Source organism: Colias philodice, chromosome 9 (assembly GCF_061535455.1).
Source record: "Colias philodice isolate Cphi_HAF_F1 chromosome 9, ilColPhil1 Martin Lab GWU primary, whole genome shotgun sequence".
Lineage (NCBI taxonomy): Eukaryota > Metazoa > Arthropoda > Insecta > Lepidoptera > Pieridae > Colias > Colias philodice.
In genome coordinates this window covers 10,401,883-10,422,851 of record NC_143094.1, presented here as the reverse complement: position 1 = coordinate 10,422,851, position 20,969 = coordinate 10,401,883, and the positions used below count along the sequence as shown (strand labels likewise).

At 35.6% G+C, this 20,969-nt stretch overlaps 1 protein-coding gene across 1 annotated transcript in view; it reads left to right on the top strand.

Annotated features, from left to right (window-relative positions):
* The window catches only part of rl (Mitogen-activated protein kinase rl), a 66,277-nt gene extending 46,225 nt beyond the window's left edge, over positions 1-20,052 (top strand). Inside the window, exons 7-8 of the mRNA XM_089699449.1 lie at positions 12,077-12,265; positions 19,803-20,052. Of these exons, the coding sequence (XP_089555575.1) occupies positions 12,077-12,265; positions 19,803-19,919 (306 nt within the window). The 3' untranslated portion in view covers positions 19,920-20,052. The remainder of the gene's footprint in view (positions 1-12,076; positions 12,266-19,802) is intronic.
* Positions 20,053-20,969: the final 917 nt, after the last annotated feature.

Here is a 20,969-nt window from a genome sequence, read left to right as displayed (position 1 = left end):
TTCATCTCTCCCGTAACAGTTTTAAAAAAGCAGTAACAGACATCACCAATTCAATAATTTCTTAGTTTACCATACACAATCTCACCACACTACACCATTATACACTACACACACAGTACACACACTCACACATCCATACCAAACATTCTATAATGGGTACGTTTTCCTCTTTTTTGTATACCATGTCCAAAAAAAATAAAAAAAAATATATATATATATTAATTTTTTCCACTTTGTCATTGTTATAATTAATGTTAAACTACTGTCACATTAATTGTCTTATTATTGGTATTCCTTTTTATTGGCGTATTGTTTTGTTAAAGTTAATTATAAAAATTGTAATACAAATAGCTGTAAGGAATCTATGTATGTAAAAAAATAAATAAATAAATAAATAAATTATATGAAATGCGTTCAACAGTAGAGTTGAAAAGTATCTATTAAAATAACAACGATAGTTCGTGTAAAGTTTATGAAGTAGGAAAGTGATAGTCTCGGAATAACTCGTAGTTTCATACTAACAGATCGAGTAACTTTGTTTATTTTATGACTCCGATAACCATAATTCGATGATTGAGAATTTTTTGTATTTTTTTTATCTGGAAATTCTGGAAATCTATTAGTGTCGTTTTATTTTTCCAATATTTTTGCGAAAATATTAATCTTACTTTAGCTCTTTGTAAAAGTTATATATTGAGAATTTCTCAATGTATATAAATAAAATAGTTATTCTCATCAACCTATCAAATGATTAACTAACTTCCAGTTAAGTAATCTATCAAAGTCTGACCTAAAAGCCTTCGCTGATTGGTGGATACAGCGCACTTAAATTAATTACTTTTAGTTACGCCGATTTTAACACAAACTCATCATAATATAAAAGACAAATAACGCTATATATTATCTATGTTTTTAAATATCAGCGGGAAAATTGGTCCCCGACAATCCTATTTTATGTAATGTCACGTCTTTAGAAAACGATAAGGAATCATAATTAACGTTCGCCGGTCCTATGTACATTGTACACACAATTCGATACAGAAACATGTAATTGGGCTTCTGTTTGTTCTCATATAATATAATGTTATTGGAATTTTCGATACAATAGAAATTGTATGTCTTTACTCTTCGGTAATGGGCTCTTTATTGTACATGTATTTTTGATGCTGTAGATATATGTTTCGTTATTATTATTGGGTTTTGAAAACGTTAGAGTACCGAATAATCTATTGAAAATGACAATAAGCTCTACACTCCTTATTAAAAGATTTGAACTTAATTGAAATTGTGGATGGGGCTTGGTATTATTATTTGATCCGTGCCATGGATTTAGATATTAATTTTTAACTTGGGGTAACGTCAAATTTATTCAAAATTAAAATTTTCAACCTACATTATACGACATTAAGGAAAACAGGTGAATTCAAAACATTAGCATTAGCAAGATACAAAAATAAACTCGCAGTTTCCTAGTTTTATGAAGATCTTGCAGCTGTTAAACACAAGAACCCCGCTTGCCATAAGTTTTATCTTTTTACTGCCAACTTTTTCCTAGCAAGTACCTTGTGTCCTCTGCGCTACGTACTCTGAGCCAAATTTTAAAACGACTGTTTCATAAGCTGTTGTTTCGTGAAACTTGCATCCTTACAGACTTGTCTTAAAAATTAAAATGTGCCATATAGTATGTAGATAGATTGTAAAAAAATGTGGTCGTCCAAAGTCGAGGCATATTATGTGGTAATCAATTTGGCATAACTCTGATGCTCTGTTTCGCTTATCGACCGCTGGACGTGGTCACAATCAAGCCACATTGTGAACCAGTGTACGAAATTGGTCTCGCATATTCACTGTTATACAGTCAGCCGACCATTATTTGCTTTGCTTCTGTGAAAAGTTTTAACGAGCTTTAGTGCGATCGTTTCAGTAAAACTCGGATAAAAGCTATCCGATTAAATAATTTTGGTAATTAATTTAGCACGGCTGGATTGTTTAATGCGATTCGGTTTGAACATACGTGATAGATATGCGGAAGGACACGAATGAAACGCTAGACGGCTGTTAACGAACTGACTTTAATGTCACGTAAGATGACAAATCAATGCACATACATAAGTGACATATCACACTAGCGGATTGCGAGCGGTTTCAAAGCGGAGCGGGTGCGCAACGAATACGTTGCGGTTGCGCAGCGAATTCGTTGCGGACGCGTGGCAGATGCGCAACGTTTACGTCGCAGTCATGTACACTCATTAACAAAATGGAATCCGTGCTGGTTGTTACTTATAACTTGTGATAGTATAATAATTATGAGATCATTATTTTTTACGAGTTTCATAACATGTTAATGTTTAGGGTATTGTTTTATCTATTAAATCTTGGTCGAAATGCAATCAGATAACTTAATTGCTCATTAAGAAAGTTCATTAGTGAAATAAATGTTAAAGCTCCTTAACTAAAACAGGGCTATCTTATTATTAGATAAATAGCAGTGAATAGAAAATTTTATCAAGCAACCAGCAACTCACTATCACTTTGCTCATAATTAGGTTCACAAAATCTCTTTATAACATACGTTGCTATGGGAGAGATTATACTGGTCAGTCGTTACATACTTTTGGAATGTATGGTACATTCTAAAAGTCCTAGTAATTCAATTTTATAGCACCTTTTTTTAACAACTCCAGTTGTTATTACATCTTTAGTTAACTGTTAAGTAAGTGCATTTCCACAGTACGGTTAAAAAATTGAGTGCTACAGAAACGATGGAAATATTGAATGGAAGTTAGGCAAGGCGGAAGGGCTGGCTTTTGTGCGAGAGTATACAAAATGACGCGTCCGCAACGAATTCGCTGCGCAACCGCGGCGTGTTCGTTGCGCGCCCGCAACGTATTCGTTGCGCACCCGCTCCGCTTTGAAACCGCTCGCAATCCGCTAGTGTGATATGTCACTAACAGTCCCTCCCCCATAGTGAAACATAATTAAAAATACTTTTTGAAGTCAACCTTGGGACGGTTGCGCTTCTCACGCGCGTTAGGGGCCGATTGGTACGGCTGGACTTCATCGCGCTGCTGCTGGCTCGCTTCCGCGTCGTGGAAGCACTCGTCTTCCACATCGGTCTCGGGCGGGCGCCGCACGCCTCGCGTCGTCGTCACCCACGACGGCCGTGGCGGCGAGTGCTGCTGTCCGTCAGTGGCCGGTTGAGGCGAGCCGCTGTTTACAGGTGAATCTGTCACCCTGTCGTCCCCTCTCTCATCCGCCTCTGCTCTCGGCACGGACGCTTCTCGTGTCGCGGACGTTGAAGGCGTCGGAGAATGCGATGATAATGTGCCCGATACGTTAGAATTTTCTAAGTCCCAAGGTTGCTTATCTAAAATATCGCCTTTGTATAGAATTATTTGATTCTTGTGTTTTTTAACTATCGAATTTGTTACAAAATCTTTAATACAATATAACATTTTCCCCATTTTTCTTATAATAGTACCTTTATACCATTTATAGTCTTTCTTATTAAAATGTTTTTTATATAAAACGTATTGTCCAGGCACAAATACTACATCTCTTTTATGTACATTTTTAGTTTGTGAACACTGATTAAAATATGTTACATTACTATTAGCGGATGCGGTCGATGAAAGCGGAAAACGAGTATGATTAATTATATCAAAACGGCACCTCAGCTTGCGCCCAAACACTAACTCAGCCGGAGAAACATTTGTTATCGAATGCACAGAGTTACGGTAATCGAATAAATATTTGAGTAAATTTAATCTACTATCTTTCATGTTTTTATTACTCAAAATACTAGATTTAATGCCTTTTTTTACAATTTTAACGTATATTTCGGCTTGGCCGTTACTAGCCGGGTGGTAAGATGGTGACGTTAACTGATTGATACCGTTTAACTGACAGAAATATCTAAATTCTGTTGACGTGAACGCTGTACCATTATCAGACACTATCGTATTAGGTAGCCCAAAACGAGATATAAATTCATACATTTTATCCGTTACGGCGCTCGAGTTACAACTACTCATATCATAAACTTCGACCCATTTACTATAAGCATCCACTATGACCAAGTACATTCGACCATTTAGAGGCCCAAGGAAATCCAGATGTATTCTATAGAATGGGTGCGGTGCGGCGGGCCACGGAACAATAGGCGCCTTTGGTGGTGATGACCTTAATTGATTACAAACATCACACGTACTTATCATTTTTTCAAGCGTTTCGTCTATGCCAGGAAACCAAAATCTCGCCCGGGCTTCCGCCTTAGTTTTAACTATACCCAAATGTGACGTATGCAATTCTTTTAAAACCTGATTACGTAAAGAACTCGGTATTACTATCTTGTGCCCGCGCATAAGACACTCATTTTCATATGATAACTGCAACCTACACGCAAAATATGGTTGAATTAAAGCATCGCTTACCTTTCTAGGCCAGCCGTTTAATACATAAGTAATAACTCGATTCAGTATCGGATCTTTAATAGTTGCTTCTCGCAACTCACACATAGTGATCGGTAACGCGCCCTCAAAAACAAATCGAATATACGCTGCGCGGTCGCAGGTGTCTGCCTCCCCGCGCGCTTTCCGCCCGTCCGCTGGCGCGAGCGGTAGGCTCGCCCGCGATAGATAATCAGCTGTATTATCTTTACTCTTTACATATTCAATCTCGTAATTGTAGCTACTTAAAAATAGCGCATATCGTTGTAACCTATTTGCCGATACTTCCGGAATGCCCTTATATGGGCCGAATATTGATAGAAGAGGCTTATGATCAGTTCGTAAAATAAACGGTGAAGTACGACCGTACAAGTATTGATGAAATCGCCGCACACCAAAAATAATAGCGGTAGCTTCTTTTTGTATTTGCGAGTAATGCTTTTCTGCGCTATTTAAGGTACGAGATGCAAAAGCAATTGGTCTTTCTTGCCCATCACCCGCTATTTGGGATAAAATTGCCCCTAAACCACTTGGTGATGCGTCCACCGTTAAAATAATTTTTGCTTCTGCGTTGTAGTGTGCTAACACTTGATCGGAAGCTAATATTTCCTTTATTCGGATAAACGCTTTATTTTCTAGGTCTGACCAATGCCACTTAATACCTTTTTTTAATAATTCATATAGGGGACTTAATATAGTCGAAGCATCCGGTATAAAACATCTATAATAATTAATTAACCCCAAAAATGATTGTAACTGATTTAAATTAGCTGGAATGGGGGCTTCCAATATAGCTTTAACTTTATCCGGATTTTTTTTCAATCCATCCTTATTAATAATATATCCTAAGTAGTTAATCTCATCAAACTCAAACTCAAACTCAAACTCAAACATTTATTTATTCAATTAGACTACTTTTAGTAGCACTTTCGAATCGTCATTACATAAGTATTTTTAACATTTACCACCGATTCGGAAAGCAGTATCTATGGAGAAGAACCGGCAAGAAACTCCATAGTTGCTCTTTTAAAATCATATTGTCAATATTACATAATCTGTAACTTAAATCTAACTACATAATATATCATAATATGCCAAAGAACTGTCCTGTGGTTCTTACGCGACAACCCTCCATGGATTTTCATCTTCCATATATTCCTTAATGCTATAATAGGCTCTCTGAACTAATATATTTTTTACATAAGTTTTAAATTTAGCACTACCAAACTCTTTAATATTATGAGGAATTCTATTGTAAAAGCGTATACCTTGACCCATAAATGAATTTTTAACTTTAGCTAATCGGAAAAATGGCATTTCAATTCTATTTCTGTTCCTTGTGCCATAACAGTGTCTATCTCCTACTCTTGTGTGTACGTCGGCATTTTTGTGTACATGCAAAATATTATTAAATATATACTGTGATGGTACAGTAAGGATACCAGTATTCTTAAAGAGATCTCTTAGTGAGTCCCGAGCACGTAAATTATATATAGAGCGAATGGCTCTTTTCTGTAAGATAAATATAGTTTCTATATCTGCTGCCCTGCCCCATAGTAGAATTCCATAGGACATAATACTATGAAAGTAGCTGAAATAAACCAATCTAGCTGTATCTTCATCGGTGAGATGCCTTACCTTTCGGACTGCATATGCTGCTGAACTGAGCTTACCTGCAGCGGTGTTGTATCCTTAAAATATTCACATTTCTCCCGCTGTAAAACGAGCCCGGCTGCTTGTAAGCGTTGTAATACCGTGTGTAGCCTTTCGAGATGTTCAGCACGGTTGCGGCCCGTGATACAGACATCATCTAATAAACACAGTACGCCGTCGATACCAGAAAGCAACTCGTCCATTGCGCGTTGAAAAATAGCAGGCGCGCTCGCTAACCCGAAAACTAGCCTTGTAAATACAAAAAGGCCGCGATGGGTATTGATGCAAGTGTACTTTTGTGACTGATCATCTAGAATGAATTGGTTATAAGCCATTGATGAATCTAATTTGGAAAACTGCTGACCGCCGTGAAGCTTCGAAAATAATTCTTTTATAGTCGGTAATGGATATTTGTCAACAACTAATTGTTTATTTAGACTAACTGAGTAATCAACACACAATCGAACCGATCCGTCGCGTTTTAACACAGGAACGATCGGCGACGCGTACTCTGAGTGTGATACGGGTTTTAGTATTCCTAAATCTAGAAGCCTGTTTATTTCCTGGTCTACTTTATCACGCAATGCGAACGGCATGGGGCGTGCTTTGAAATATAAGGGTTTTGCGTCTAGTTTCAAATGTAATGAAACTTTATGCCTATTAAATTCGCCTAATTTATTAGAAAATATATCTGGATAACGTAAATGTAATGAATGTATATCACTTGCAACTTTACAATTAAATACCGGTGATAGTTGTAACTCGAACTTCGCTATAAAATCTCGACCGAGGAGGGGCGGCCCGCCGTGACGAACAACATACACTTGTAGTTTATTCGTACGTCCCTTCCATTCGACCGTCATAGGTGCACAGCCTATGCATGCAATGACCTCCCCCGTGTAACTGACGAGTTTTTTATTAGTGTTCGATAATGGTACATTCGGAAAATACATTGAATATGTTCTATTAGATATGACAGTAACGGCCGAACCACTATCCACTTCAAAAGGAATTTTTACCCCGTTTACACATACTGTTTCCACTAACGGCTCCCCTTTAATTGATCGAATAAGATATAACTCACCATCGTCATCGCTCTCACCGGTCGCATCCGTATTTACACATTTGACTGCTTTGCACATTCGACGCAAGTGACCCTTTTTATGACATCTCTTACAAATAAAACTCGCGAAACGACACTCTGACGACTTATGATTTTTATAGCCGCACACTGAACACTTTTCTTTATTCTCACTATTGTTCTTGTTATATGGCACTTTATTCGCGATTTTAAACAAAGCGTCGGATGTATTTGGCGTAGCCGCAATGGCGGCCGCGCGCGCGCTGCGTAGATTCTCGACCAGCTCCACCGCTCTGGCTAATGTCAGCTCTGCCAGGTCCTGCACGTACAGCTTCTCTTTCTCGGGTCCCGGCAACATTCCCATTATAAATCGATCGCGCAACACCTCTTCTACATTACTGAAGTTACAGTATGCTGTGAGGCCGCGAAGTCTCGCCGCCCATTGTTGCGTCGATTCCGTAGGTAGCTGTTCTGCCGAATAGAATTTATGCCGTTCACCAAAACCAACTTGTTTCGGCGTGAAATGTGCATCTAAAAGGCGTAGAATGTCTTCATATGGCACCTCTTGCAATTCTTTCGGCAACGCAAGGTCAGATGCCAACTTGTAGGTACTATCTGACAATGCACTGAGTAAGAACGCTCGTCTTTTCACTCCCAAGGGGTCTTTCACCGCATCTATGTCGTTCGCGATGAACCATTGAGCTATCCTGCTTTTGAAAGTCTTCCACGTTTGCAGACTGTGATCGAAATTGGATAAAATGCTCATATTCGAAAACGACATTTTTATTTTATTTTTTTATATCGCGGGTATCTCGTCGCCACTGATAGATATGCGGAAGGACACGAATGAAACGCTAGACGGCTGTTAACGAACTGACTTTAATGTCACGTAAGATGACAAATCAATGCACATACATAACAATACGTGAGCCGTAGTGGAATTGGTTGACATATAATTTTGTCTGTATTCAAACATCATAGGGCGTTTGTCCACTACAAGGAATTTTACGGTCCGGCATTCCGATTTTTTACGGTCCGGTATGGCACGCAATTAATCTAAATACTAGCTTGTGCACTATACGTAATTTTACTGTCCGACATTTTACTTTTCCCTATTACGGATGGTTTTTTGAGTTTACGAGTTGCTGTAGGTATAATTGTTTTCGAGTGCCCACTTGCTTGGATTTTACTCTTTTTATTACATATGCCAATTGAAAGCAAGCTCTTGTTTTACTTTCTTTTAGCTGGCAATGAGATTTGAGAAGTCGGTATTGTTATTTTATATACATTGACCTATAATTATTATCTAAGTAAGTATTGGTAAGTTAAAGTTCAAGTGGGAATAGATTTAGCTCCTCGTCACCGATTAAAATAAATAAGTGAAACACACACGCATTTTAAATCTCTTACGGAACTTTACCGTAACTACTTTACCGTACTTTACTTCGTTTATTATAACGAAGTAATATAATATTTCACCTTCTATATTTTTACTCGTTTCTTGTAAAATGCGAAAACAATCATTTATGATAGCATTATACCGCCATACTTCCTTGAACTGTATCGCACTGATCCGAGTAAAGACGGACAGGTGCACAAGCAATTCATCGGTTTTTTCATGCCACACCGGACCGTAAAAAATCGGAATGCCGGACAGTAAAATTCCTTGTAGTGCACAAGCGCCCTTATTGAGTTAAACGGAACGACTTCGACTGACCTGTACAATAGGGTGGAGTGAAAAATATTTTTTTTCATTTTCGTTTCGGCATACCTGTAAAAAGATGTCATTATTGCTCATAAATACACATGCAAAATTATACTTTGCAGATGATACATTTAGAGGTGCCCCCAACATCATGAACTTTCAGAAATTCAAAAAATTTAGTCGAAAATCATTAAAGTTTAATTTTGACAAATTAACGCTAAATCAGATTCTGTGTTATCTCGTTGGTTGCCAACGGGAAGACACAGAATACATAATATTTCAATATATAAAAAAGTGGCTATCGCTGGCTACCAGTGGCTCTGGTCGGTGGCCCGTTTGCGCCGACTCTTATTGTAGGAAACGTTGATTTTAAACAGTGCCGTTAAGGAAATAACACTAATGTTAGTAATATTTCTTAATTACATTTTACACGTAAATACAATTAAGATCATAATTTAATATTTTTGATGTGAGTTCTATCTATAATTTCGCTTTGTTACAGTAAAGTGTTGCAAATCAAAATACGATCACAAACGACATGTTGTCCTGTATTTTGTTTGCCAGAGAAGTACCCAGTGTCTCAATTACCAACTTGTACTGATGCTAAGAAACTATTACTTATTTATTAGATATGAATTTAAACCTGATAAAATAACAAAATTCATGATTTATCCGAAAGATTAGCTACGGAAATGTTTGATGTGTGGCGAAAAGCATCGCTTCCCACTATTAGCTTGAATAGAGTACTACAACTTATTCGACACACCGTATTCGATGAATATAGACGCTTATTAAAACCTTATCAAGACCGACAAACTAACAAAAAAGAACAAGAAAAGATAACTGAAGTATTTTGTCACTCAGTACCAAAGGTTATTTGATATTTGAAGTTGCAAATGCATTTTTTTATAACTCTCTTGTACTTGCTCAAAAGATTATACCGACTTGACTATGTGGCAAGAATGTAAGAAAACTGAGCATCTGACTTCTAATTTATCTGAAGAAACCTTAAAAGACATCGTGAAAAGCGGTTTGACTACATTTCAGAATATCAAAGATTTTCTATGCCTTGCCCAGGCCGTAAAGCATATTATCAAATTGGTGACATAAGCTTCAAGTGCAGTTTGCTGAAAAAGTAAACAAAATGATTTTATAATGGCAAGAGCATCAGTATCACGACTGCTAATGCCTAATTTTGAAAAAAAAAACAGCGTTATCTATACTAATATTATAATCAATACTAATATTATAAAGCTGAAGATATTGTTTGTTTGAACGCGTTAATCTCCAGAACTACTGGTCCGATTTGAAAAGTTCTTTCGGTGTTAGATAGCCCATTTATCGAGGAAGGCTATAGGTTATATATCATTACGCTTAGATTAACAGGAGCGGAGCCACGCGGGTGAAACCGCGAGGCAACCGCGAGCGCAGCTAGTACTAAATAATTACTTATTTCTGATATTTTCATTCCTCTATAATATCATTTTCATTAATGAAATACGTTAAAACAACTAATCAGGCTATTATTTAGTGTATCACAAAGAAGTTTGTTATATAATAGACTTGACGGCCATAAAAATACTGTGATAAAAAAAGAAATCAAAGTTTGCGAAAAAATCAGATTTTTCTAATTTTCAATTGGGTTGGGGCACCTCAAAACATCAAGACAGGTAAACAATTTTTTGTATACTGAATTCACTCATTAAAAGGCACCTTTCTGTCGCTATGCCGTTTGAAAAAAACAAAAAAAAATTTCTTCCATACATTATCACTCCACCCTACTGTACAAGTCAATGAATAACTTTCATAGATGATTAAACTTAAATAAGATGTTTTGTGCCTGACTCTAAAATCTTCTTTGTTGGAGCCAGCCATATTTTATGGTGTGTTCTTCCGGCCAGCCTTTTTTGTAGGTATTGTTACATAACGTTAAATCGAAATAGTATTAGTTATTGAAGTGCTTTGTCAAAATAGTAAGTACATACAGTCATACATGACTGAAGTGTCAGTACAGATAAGAAACAGCTAATAAGCACTACAAGTAAAATAAAACCTTGCCACAATTCCGATCCATATACGTACCTTTTTTAATAGTCCCGATTGTGATTTTAATAAAAGTTCATAAACAACTACCATGAGAGTATACAAATTTTTTACGAATTGTTTACAGTTTGTTCGAAAATATTTACACAAAAAACATTTCGGCGTACCTTTGAATACTTATTGTTTTTGTATTGAATAATTTCAACCTAAAATATAGTACCAGTTGCGATACAACCCGAGGGTAGTCTGAAAGTTTATGTTTCTTACAATTGTTTCTAAATCGGTAAGCCTGGTTGAAGTTTCTCAACCGGTTCTTTGGTAACTCTTGCCTTCCTTATTTAAATCAAAATCCTTTTTCTAACTGGTATATTTATATCTTTAGAAATAAAGAATTACAAGAATCTCTTTGAATAACAAAGTAGTTACAAATTAAAATATTTTTTTAGTCTAAGTTGGGGTTTGTTTAAGAACGTAAAGTTGGTATAGATATTTGAGGTCGAGAAAATGATGAGCTAATATAAAGTAAAACTTTTGTTAGTTTATTCGCTTATAAATACAAGCGTATATTTCGGAATTTCCAAGTGTAATTTAATCGTTATTTTACTAGATATTAATTTTACTATCTGCTTTCGTTATCCGTAATCGTAATCCATTTTAAAAATTGAAAACTTTAATCCATACTAATATTATAAATGCGAAAGTAACTCTGTCTGTCTGTCTGTTACTCAATCACGCCTAAACTACTGAACCAATTTGCATGAAATTTGGTATGGAGATATTTTGATACCCGAGAAAGGACATAGGCTACCTTTTATTGCGAAATATGTACCACGGGCGAAGCCGGGGCGGACCTCTAGTATTAAATAAAGAAAGAGAAAGCTTATACAATGAAATGTTTAATTTAGCTTTAATGTGAATAATTTTATTGTAACTGGTCAACAAAAAGAATCGACGTGTCTCGTTTATTCTCCTCGATCATTGAGACAAATGCATATCTACACCAGATATATTTTTTTAAGTTTAATAATTTATATTGTAAATTTTTGTGTTATATTTTAACGTTCCAGAAACCTTGCAAAACTTTTCCTACAAACATTTTCGTCATAACCAATGACGTCATAACTTACGAAATTGTACTTCCCACAGGCGCGGGGATACCTCGAGTCGTTGCCGTACAAACCGCGCGTGCCCTGGGTCCAGCTGTTCCCGAACGCGGAGCCGCGGGCGTTGGATCTATTGGACAAAATGTTGACGTTCAACCCGCACAAGCGGATCACGGTGGAAGATGCCCTTGCACACCCGTACCTCGAGCAATACTACGATCCACATGATGAGGTAATTTGAGGTTATAAACCCGTGTGCCCTGGGTCCAGCTGTTCCCGAACGCGGAGCCGCGGGCGTTAGACCTGCTGGACAACATGCTAAACGGCGTGTACCACATAGGTGCAGTGATTCTGACGAATTACAACCATACAGTTCGTTTCAATGGCGGTTCGGAAGTTAGCTGCGAATGCATGTGCGCGCATGTATCTGTCTCTTAACGCCCCGCTGATATCTAAAATTGTTTTCTGAGCACCGGATCTTACGATTTCCCGAGCCGCCATTAAGTTTGAATCGTACTGTACCAATACTCATGATTAAAACCGTCTCGATGGAATACAATAGTCGGTAAGAAACAGACATAAGCATAAGTCCTTCTCCTTCTCCGAGGGCCGAGGGTATGCGACATTTCTCCACAAGTGTACCTGTTCCCGAGCGCTTCCAGTACTACAATCTCTAATCTACGGTAATTTGGTCTCAAATAACTAAGATGTAAGACGTTGTACATTCTCCAGAATGGTAATAGGAATGTCAGGTAATTGCCCGGATTGTATACGGAGAGAAGTTCTGTTTTATGAGTTGTAGAGAAAATTAATTAATGAATTTAATTATTGCAATGTTAAATAAAACAAACTATGTAGGTAGCTATTCATCGTTATTCTCTATAATGACTCTCCAGATTTTCCGGAATAAATCCGTGTTCGCGACTCGTACAAAACTATTGTTAAATTACAGCCCGATCTAATGAAAGCGCGATAAAAACTCGCTCACAAAGCTTGAAAAGTGAGCTGGTCCGTTCATTCAGGTCACAAATAGAGTTTCCAGTTCATTTTTCAGATAACGCTTTATGTCTTTTTGGAACACGGAGCGTAATGAAGTGTGTAATGGCGATTTTGTTGCAATAGTCAAGGACCGTACTATAGGGAAAGAACTATTTGAATATACAGATTTATAAACGTATCTTTGTACTAATAAACTATTAACATTTCTGAAATAAATCCGACATAAAAGGACATAATCAGTATTCTACTTAATTATGCCCTTTTATGAAAAACATTTCAAACAATAACAGGTATTAAAAAGGTGGTTTTATAAAATCTCAGAAATGAAATGCTAATTTAGAACACACAATGAATTAGATTATACGGTTTCGGAGACCTTTGATATAATCCAGCACAATTATCCATGTATCTCGGCAATTTAACGCCGCGTTACAAATTGTTTCTATTTGTTTGTTCAAGGGGTGTCGTTTGTTCCTTTACACGTAATGCTTTAGAAAATTTTATAAACAGCGTTTCATGAAACATGTAGGTGTGGGTGAGCAGTTATCAATTCCAAAAGTTTAAAACAATTATTGTCACTACCAATAGTTGAATATAATGTTTAAAGACAGTTTGAAATATAATTTATTATAGTACTTATAGATTTGACTGTTTTATAATAGTGTCCGGAGAGCACATCAAGTATCGTTTACCTAATGAATTTTCTTTTACATTTGTTGTTTTTTCACTAAACATAATTTTATTTATTTATTTTATTTATTTATTTAACATAATATTAATTCTTATGATCTAATTTACATTGATGCAATCATAAACTCATTCAAGTTTTTCTGTGCACCATAAGCCCACAAACCGCTACATATGTTTTAATACTTATTGTTAGTTCTTAATCCTAATAAAAATTTTCTAAGTACCCTCTACTTAGAAAATTTTTAGTGACGAGCGACATCGGTAATCTTGCTGGCCGTGTAAACATACAGTATGATCCTTCCGTGAATCTATAATTTTGTATTATTTGTATTTATATTTAGATAAAATTAGTAATAAGTTCTTATTATTTTATGAATGAACAGTTTAATTATATTAATTTATATTAATTAAATTTAAATTTCATCAATCGTTTTGATAGTTTAACACTAAATAAACCTTAAGGTTAAGACTACATGCATAATATAAATTCAGTACTAGTCGTTGAAGGTCCAAACCCAACTCTGACGTCACCGTATAGGTACACAAGTGAGACTCTCTACTCGACATGTTTGCAATCTTTTATCCCCACTGAATACTTGATACCCGCTACTTACTTAGAAAATAAATAGAGATTACCCCATTTGAGCACAATGAATCATGGAAACTGGAAAGGCTATGAATCGCTTTTACGTGTGTTGAAATTGAAAGGCGTTCCTTTCGAACATTCTTTGACATTATTTCGGAAACTGTATTATCATATTTTTCTCTTATCTTTTCGGTCTAGTCATCTAGTTGCAGTCAATTTGTATTTTTTTATAGAAGTTCCTCTAAATATTTTTTAAGCATTGTTTATATATTTAGTATTTACTATTTACTAAAATATTACTACCTAGCCAAGCATTGTCAATCTAATAGAAATCAAATGAATTTTTAACCACCGACACAGACATAGACAACGTTTGTGCGGCACAATACACAAAATAATAACAAATCAAAATCAGAAACTTGAGCGTATATATATAGGTTTCCAAGAACGCTTTGAATTTTGTTTTTGCCTGAAAGTCTAAAACAAACTTAAAGTAAACGAATAATCTAACTTTAATAAAACTAATATCAAGATTAAAATAACATTACTCAAATAACGTTAATAGAATACCATTATTATAATCTAAAACGTAAACAAGAACAACCTTCAGCACCAGACATGTTTCGATGTTACGATCTCATTTTCGCCCGAAGCCACTACGAGATGAAACAAACTCAAAGGCAAAGCTATAACTTTTATGGTGTATTTACACATTCGTGCGAATAGCTAGGCGAATAACGAACACGAATATGTAAACAGTGAAAAATATTCGTCTTGAGATTCGCGTATTCGTGGTAAGAGCGGTTTTTCGAAAGAAATCAAAGGGAAACGATTGTGTGAATATTCGACGACATTCGTATACGGATGTTTCGTCGAGTCACCTGTCACACGAATGTAAGCATGCACCATTAGAGATTCTATTTTGCATCACCTACGTGGATAAAACCCGAGTGTCGGCAAAAGAAATTCGATAGTTTTTCCCGTATTTCAGTTACATTTTGTATGCACTTAACATGTTGTATTGTTCAGCCAATCAAAGTAACGAATATTTGTCAAGCGTCGAGTGTTATAAAGTATGCTGGAAAGTGCTTCTGTGAAAGTTATTTTTATTGTTGATTAAATTTATTGTGGGTATCGTTTTATTCCACAAATATGCGAATGTTTCTGTGTCTGATGACTGTAGGAATAACAAAAGGGTAATTTTTACCCGAACCACACGAGCGTAATTGTGAACTGAAGCTAGCGGTTTTCCTTGTTATTTTACTTACTAGTACATCTTTCTCATTATATCTACATATAAAAATTTTCGTTAATATTTTTGGGTTTAAATTTCAATGAAAAATGTCGCTCAACAAGGTCGACTCTTTCGCTCGTGTATTTTAAGAGTAATTTTATAACTCATAAAAATAATTTCGTTGAAATTAATTTGAAATTATGACGGCGCGACGTTCTAAAAATTGAGCGCTTTGAGCAAGAAATTTAATAACAAGTCACTCTGAAATTAATGTTGGTGATGTTTTAATGGGCAGTGACGGTTTTGCGAGTTGCTTGATGAGCTGTGACCCGTGCGCGTGACGTGCCGAATCGCCGGGGTCACGACTCACGACACACGCCCCCCGTGACATTTATACCGCATAAGCTATATATTTGCCCTCGTCTCACTTTTCATCTGTTTTCTTTGACCATGTTGATAAAAGGTGGTGGAAATACGTTGCTTCATAGGGATTTTTTTCGATGATTGGTTTATAACAGCATATGCCAACGAATTTAATATCACAAGTTTATTTTGTCGTCTTGTTTCCCTTGTCTGCCAAAAGGTTGCCTAGTTTTATAGGATCTAGGTTCTTGTACAAACCAGTAATCGGAAAATTTAGGTTCCAAAGGATTTTATTTTTAGTTTTATATCGTCGTCGTTCACTCAATATTGCACGCCTCATAAGCGAAGCGTTGAGGTGGGTACTACTGTCACTTCGCGCAAAACATCTGATTTTTCAAACTTAAAATGTCTTTATGTATCATACATTGCACTTGTAAGATAATACATACACACACATATTAAGAAAAAACACTATTTTTAACGTTCATGATATTTTTGATGTCATTTTTGTTATTTAAACTAGTTAAAAAACAGTTTAAAAAAGTTCTGTCTTGGACGTCCGTGTGTCTGTATGTGCGGATCCTTTTTCTTGTTAACACGATAGCGACCGAAATACTTTACTAATCGAGTCTTTTTTTTTCTCTTACGCTTGAGTATGCTCAGGAATAGAACCCTTTCATTTTTCAGGGTCTGATTCGATGTGGTTTAATTGTTATTAAATAAACAAAAATAATAATTAATAAATATTTATTTAAAAAAATTATGAGGCGTGCACTTTTGGATTTTCCAAATTATTTATGAGTTGCGAATCAGTTTATCGGACAATCTTTTTCGTAATGTAATATGGAAAATTTCCTTTACCCTGTCAAGAAAAGCAAATGAGATAAGCAAGGGTCTTCTCACACAGAGCCCTACTCGAGGCACACAATTGCATTTAAAATTCCGTTTCAAGTGTGTCCAGGGGCCTTAGACAAAGTAACAATTAAAAAACGATAACGAAGTTAGAAAAGGAAAAATGTATGGGATTGACATTAGATAAACCACGTGATATAACGCGGCGTATGTCAATCCCATACATTTTTGCCTTTTCTAACTTTGTTATCGTTTTTTAATTGTTACTTTGTCTAAGGCCCCTGGACCTGTGAGTATAGCGTTATTGGCAATTGCAAATCGAATCCCTATAATTCGGTAAAATACATACAATGTTATAATTAGTTTACAGAAATTATGTCACGGATCAAGTGTTTCGCAGTAATTCAATGCTGATAGCATTACAATATCTGATAATGTCACAAAGTGACGAATGATAAACCCATTATTCGCGTTATGCTCACGTTAATTAATTAGTGTATACGTGGTGTGTTCACGGCGGTGTAATTCAATTAAGCTAGGCTTTTCACCTCGGTCTGTGTTATATTCGTTGCGGTTCGTCTTATAGTGCCGCATTACTTGGGCCGAATTATCAAGAACAAAATACAATAATTTGGAAAATCCAAAAGTGCACGCCTCATAATTTTTTTTTAATAAATATTTATTAATTATTATTTTTGTTTATTTAATAACAATTAAACCACATCGAATCAGACCCTGAAAAATGAAAGGGTTCTATTCCTGAGCATACTCAAGCGTAAGAGAAAAAAAAAGACTCGATTAGTAAAGTATTTCGGTCGCTATCGTGTTAACAAGAAAAAGGATCCGCACATACAGACACACGGACGTCCAAGACAGAACTTTTTTAAACTGTTTTTTAACTAGTTTAAATAACAAAAATGACATCAAAAATATCTTGAACGTTAAAAATAGTGTTTTTTCTTAATATGTGTGTGTATGTATTATCTTACAAGTGCAATGTATGATACATAAAGACATTTTAAGTTTGAAAAATCAGATGTTTTGCGCGAAGTGACAGTAGTACCCACCTCAACGCTTCGCTTATGAGGCGTGCAATAGGTTCATACATTTTCGCTATGGGAGATGGATCATGATAGATAATGATAATGACAGATAGATAACATTCACCTCAAATAAGTAGACTCATTGTCGATACCAGATAGATTATAGAGTATATAACCATAGTATGTGAATTGAAAAGACAGGAAAAATACGCTATAAACTGAACAACCGTTGTCTGTTTTGAGATTGAACTGATTGAACTGCTGCACGTTAAAGTCCTTTCAGTTCGTGGTTGCTACGAAACACCTCAGTCTGTTAGCTCGTCACATATTTACGCGTGACACTAGGGGACCCGCCTCACTAAATTTATTACGTTTTCTGTTTCATCACTATCACTACATAGTATAAAAATAAGTCGCTTTCTCTGTCACTATGTCCCTATGTATGCTTACATTTTTAAAACTACGCAATAGGAAGGTTTTAGTATATAATGTATTAGGTTAAGACAAAGCTGGCGAGGCCGAGGGCGTAAAGCTAGTTCATGTAAATTTTCATTTATATAGAAAGCCATTTTAAAAATACCAAACTGATGTTGAATTAAAAGTTCGCGCTCTCACATAAAACTTTTCTCATTATTCATGTTCTAACAACTATTAGCTAAATCAAAATTCGGGAAAGTTCTTGGATTAAGATGAAAGACATAATTTAAAGCTCAGAAAAAGCGAATTCCCTTTTTAAACACAATATAAGCTTTGTCATGAGTCTTTCTGCGAATTGAAGGTCTTTGATAAATTCTCATCAATTGCAATGGACCGGATCGTCCCTAGAAAAAAAATACTTATTTACTTCCAATTCTTGGAATTGCCCTGGTTTTTAGAATCTGTATTTACCCAATGTTTCTTTCATGATTGAACATAATTAAATAACAAAGAAATTTTCAGAAAAAACATTTTTCTGCTTATTTAATTTCACACACGATGTGTTTGCCGAAACGAAATATAAATTTCATGAAAAAATAAAGCAACGAATTTATATTTCATATTATGAAAAATAAGGTAAACTAACAAAGAGAAAATTAATTGAAAACAACGAATTCCACAGAGAGCTGACCTAGCATAGCAATCTAATGAAAGTAGCGGTCATGTGTTCTATTGTTTAATTATTTATTTAACAACTACCCTCAATTGCCATAAATTTAAATCATGTTTGTTTATTCTGAAATTGAGTTATTACAAGGCTGTATTAATTAATTATTTATGTTTTAAGCATTGAGTTACTATGTATTACGTACTAGAGAATGCATCACTACTACACTCTTTGTAACATGAGTTAGAGGCAAACGTCACAAACCATTTCCATCAGTTACATTGATTGGTTTTAATTTATAAGTAATTAGAGGCAGAATATCTACAAAGTGTATGACTTGTTGCACAGATTTTGTTCGTGGTGTCCTCTCTATACGTAGTAATAATACCTCAATGGTTTTAAGCTCGTTAATTGTTAATTGTACATTAATATTTTATTATTAGTTAAAGGAGTTAATTATTGGCTGGTGTGACGATCATTATGAATGTTGGATTAAGAGATCATTACAATTTAATAAATAATATGCTTTCGTTAAGTGAGAATAAATTACTGGAATACATAATCAAAAAGCAAATACGAATCAGTTTTTTTTCTGTCATCAGTGTTAATAAGTTGACAGATAAACAAAAAGTTGCAATAATCATAAAGATCGAAAATTATCATTTCTATATATACCATTATCTTCTTATTAAACATGTATATGATAACAGTCTTACTAATAAAATGTTACCCATTCGCTATTCAATGGATTAGTTATTGCAATAACCTGTCTTGTTTTTATGATTGACGTTTCATGTGAGCAAGAGCAGGACACAGCTATGATAGAAAATGGTTGAAATTTATCCATTGTTTAACTTTTTATTAGTAAGGCCATATAAATATAGTGTATATGGTTTCTAATTATCTTTTTATTTCCAGCCCGTAGCCGAAGAGCCGTTCCGGTTCACTATGGAGTTGGACGATCTACCAAAGGAAACCCTCAAGAGCCTCATCTTCGAAGAGACCCTGCTATTCTACCAGACGATGAACTCGTAAGCTGCTCGCCCGAAGCGGGCACATGCAAGCTACCACCACGATTTTATTGGCAAACGTCGCAAATACGTATAATTCATTGACGTAAAACAACAGCTAGACTCACAATTGCCTATTATAAGGTTGTCAATAAACTGTTACGTACCTTATTTCGTTGCAATAATGTTCAAAGTCTATTAGTGTCGCTCGTAAAAAAACTCTGCCCAATACTCGCGTAGGCAGAGTTTTGTTTCTATCAATTTTTGAGCGTGATTGTGAGTCTAGTTTTTTTATGTACGTTAAGGTATAATACAATGACGCGTTCGGGCTTAGTGTTGTTGTAGCTGCATTTGTCGATATCTTCGTCTTATCAGTCGATAATCGTGTTCGATTATTCAATATTTCGTGTGTCCACTCGCGTGGCGTTGCGCCGTTCTAGCTTGCATGCAAACATTGTCTTCGACGTTTTTGTTACTGCATGCCTATTATTCCGATTTCTAGTTCTGTAGATGGTGACATCATGTGTGAGATTAATGCAATAAGTTAAATAATCTGATGATGTATTATATACGGATGCTGTATGACAAGGTTGTTTTGGTGCCAGCTCGAAGCGGAAGGAACGCCGCCATGTTGTTATGTCACTTTATTGACAGCCAGTGTTACCGTTTTGGCAGTAATATATATCTTCTCTTTGTTGCACCAAGGACGTTTAGTTTAATATTATAGAAAAGTGTAGGTATTCTTTTTAAAGGCTACACTGGCAAATTTGTAACTGTATTGCCAACGTCATAATATGTCTTGTTCCTATTGAATTGAAAATTGATGAAAAAAGTAATTGTGAGATTTCGTCAATGAGAAAAAGTATCTCTTAAATTCTTATAAGTAAAAATGAGGATTGTATGAATACGCCAAAATAACCTTGTCTTATAATTAGCAGTTGAATGCCTCGGTATCCTCACCTATTTGAGAGAACCGCCGATGTCGGCTTACACGTATTATTTAGTATTGCAACTCCAAATGGGGTTGTTTATAAATTATGATTTTATATATTTACATCATTTATCATTAGATATC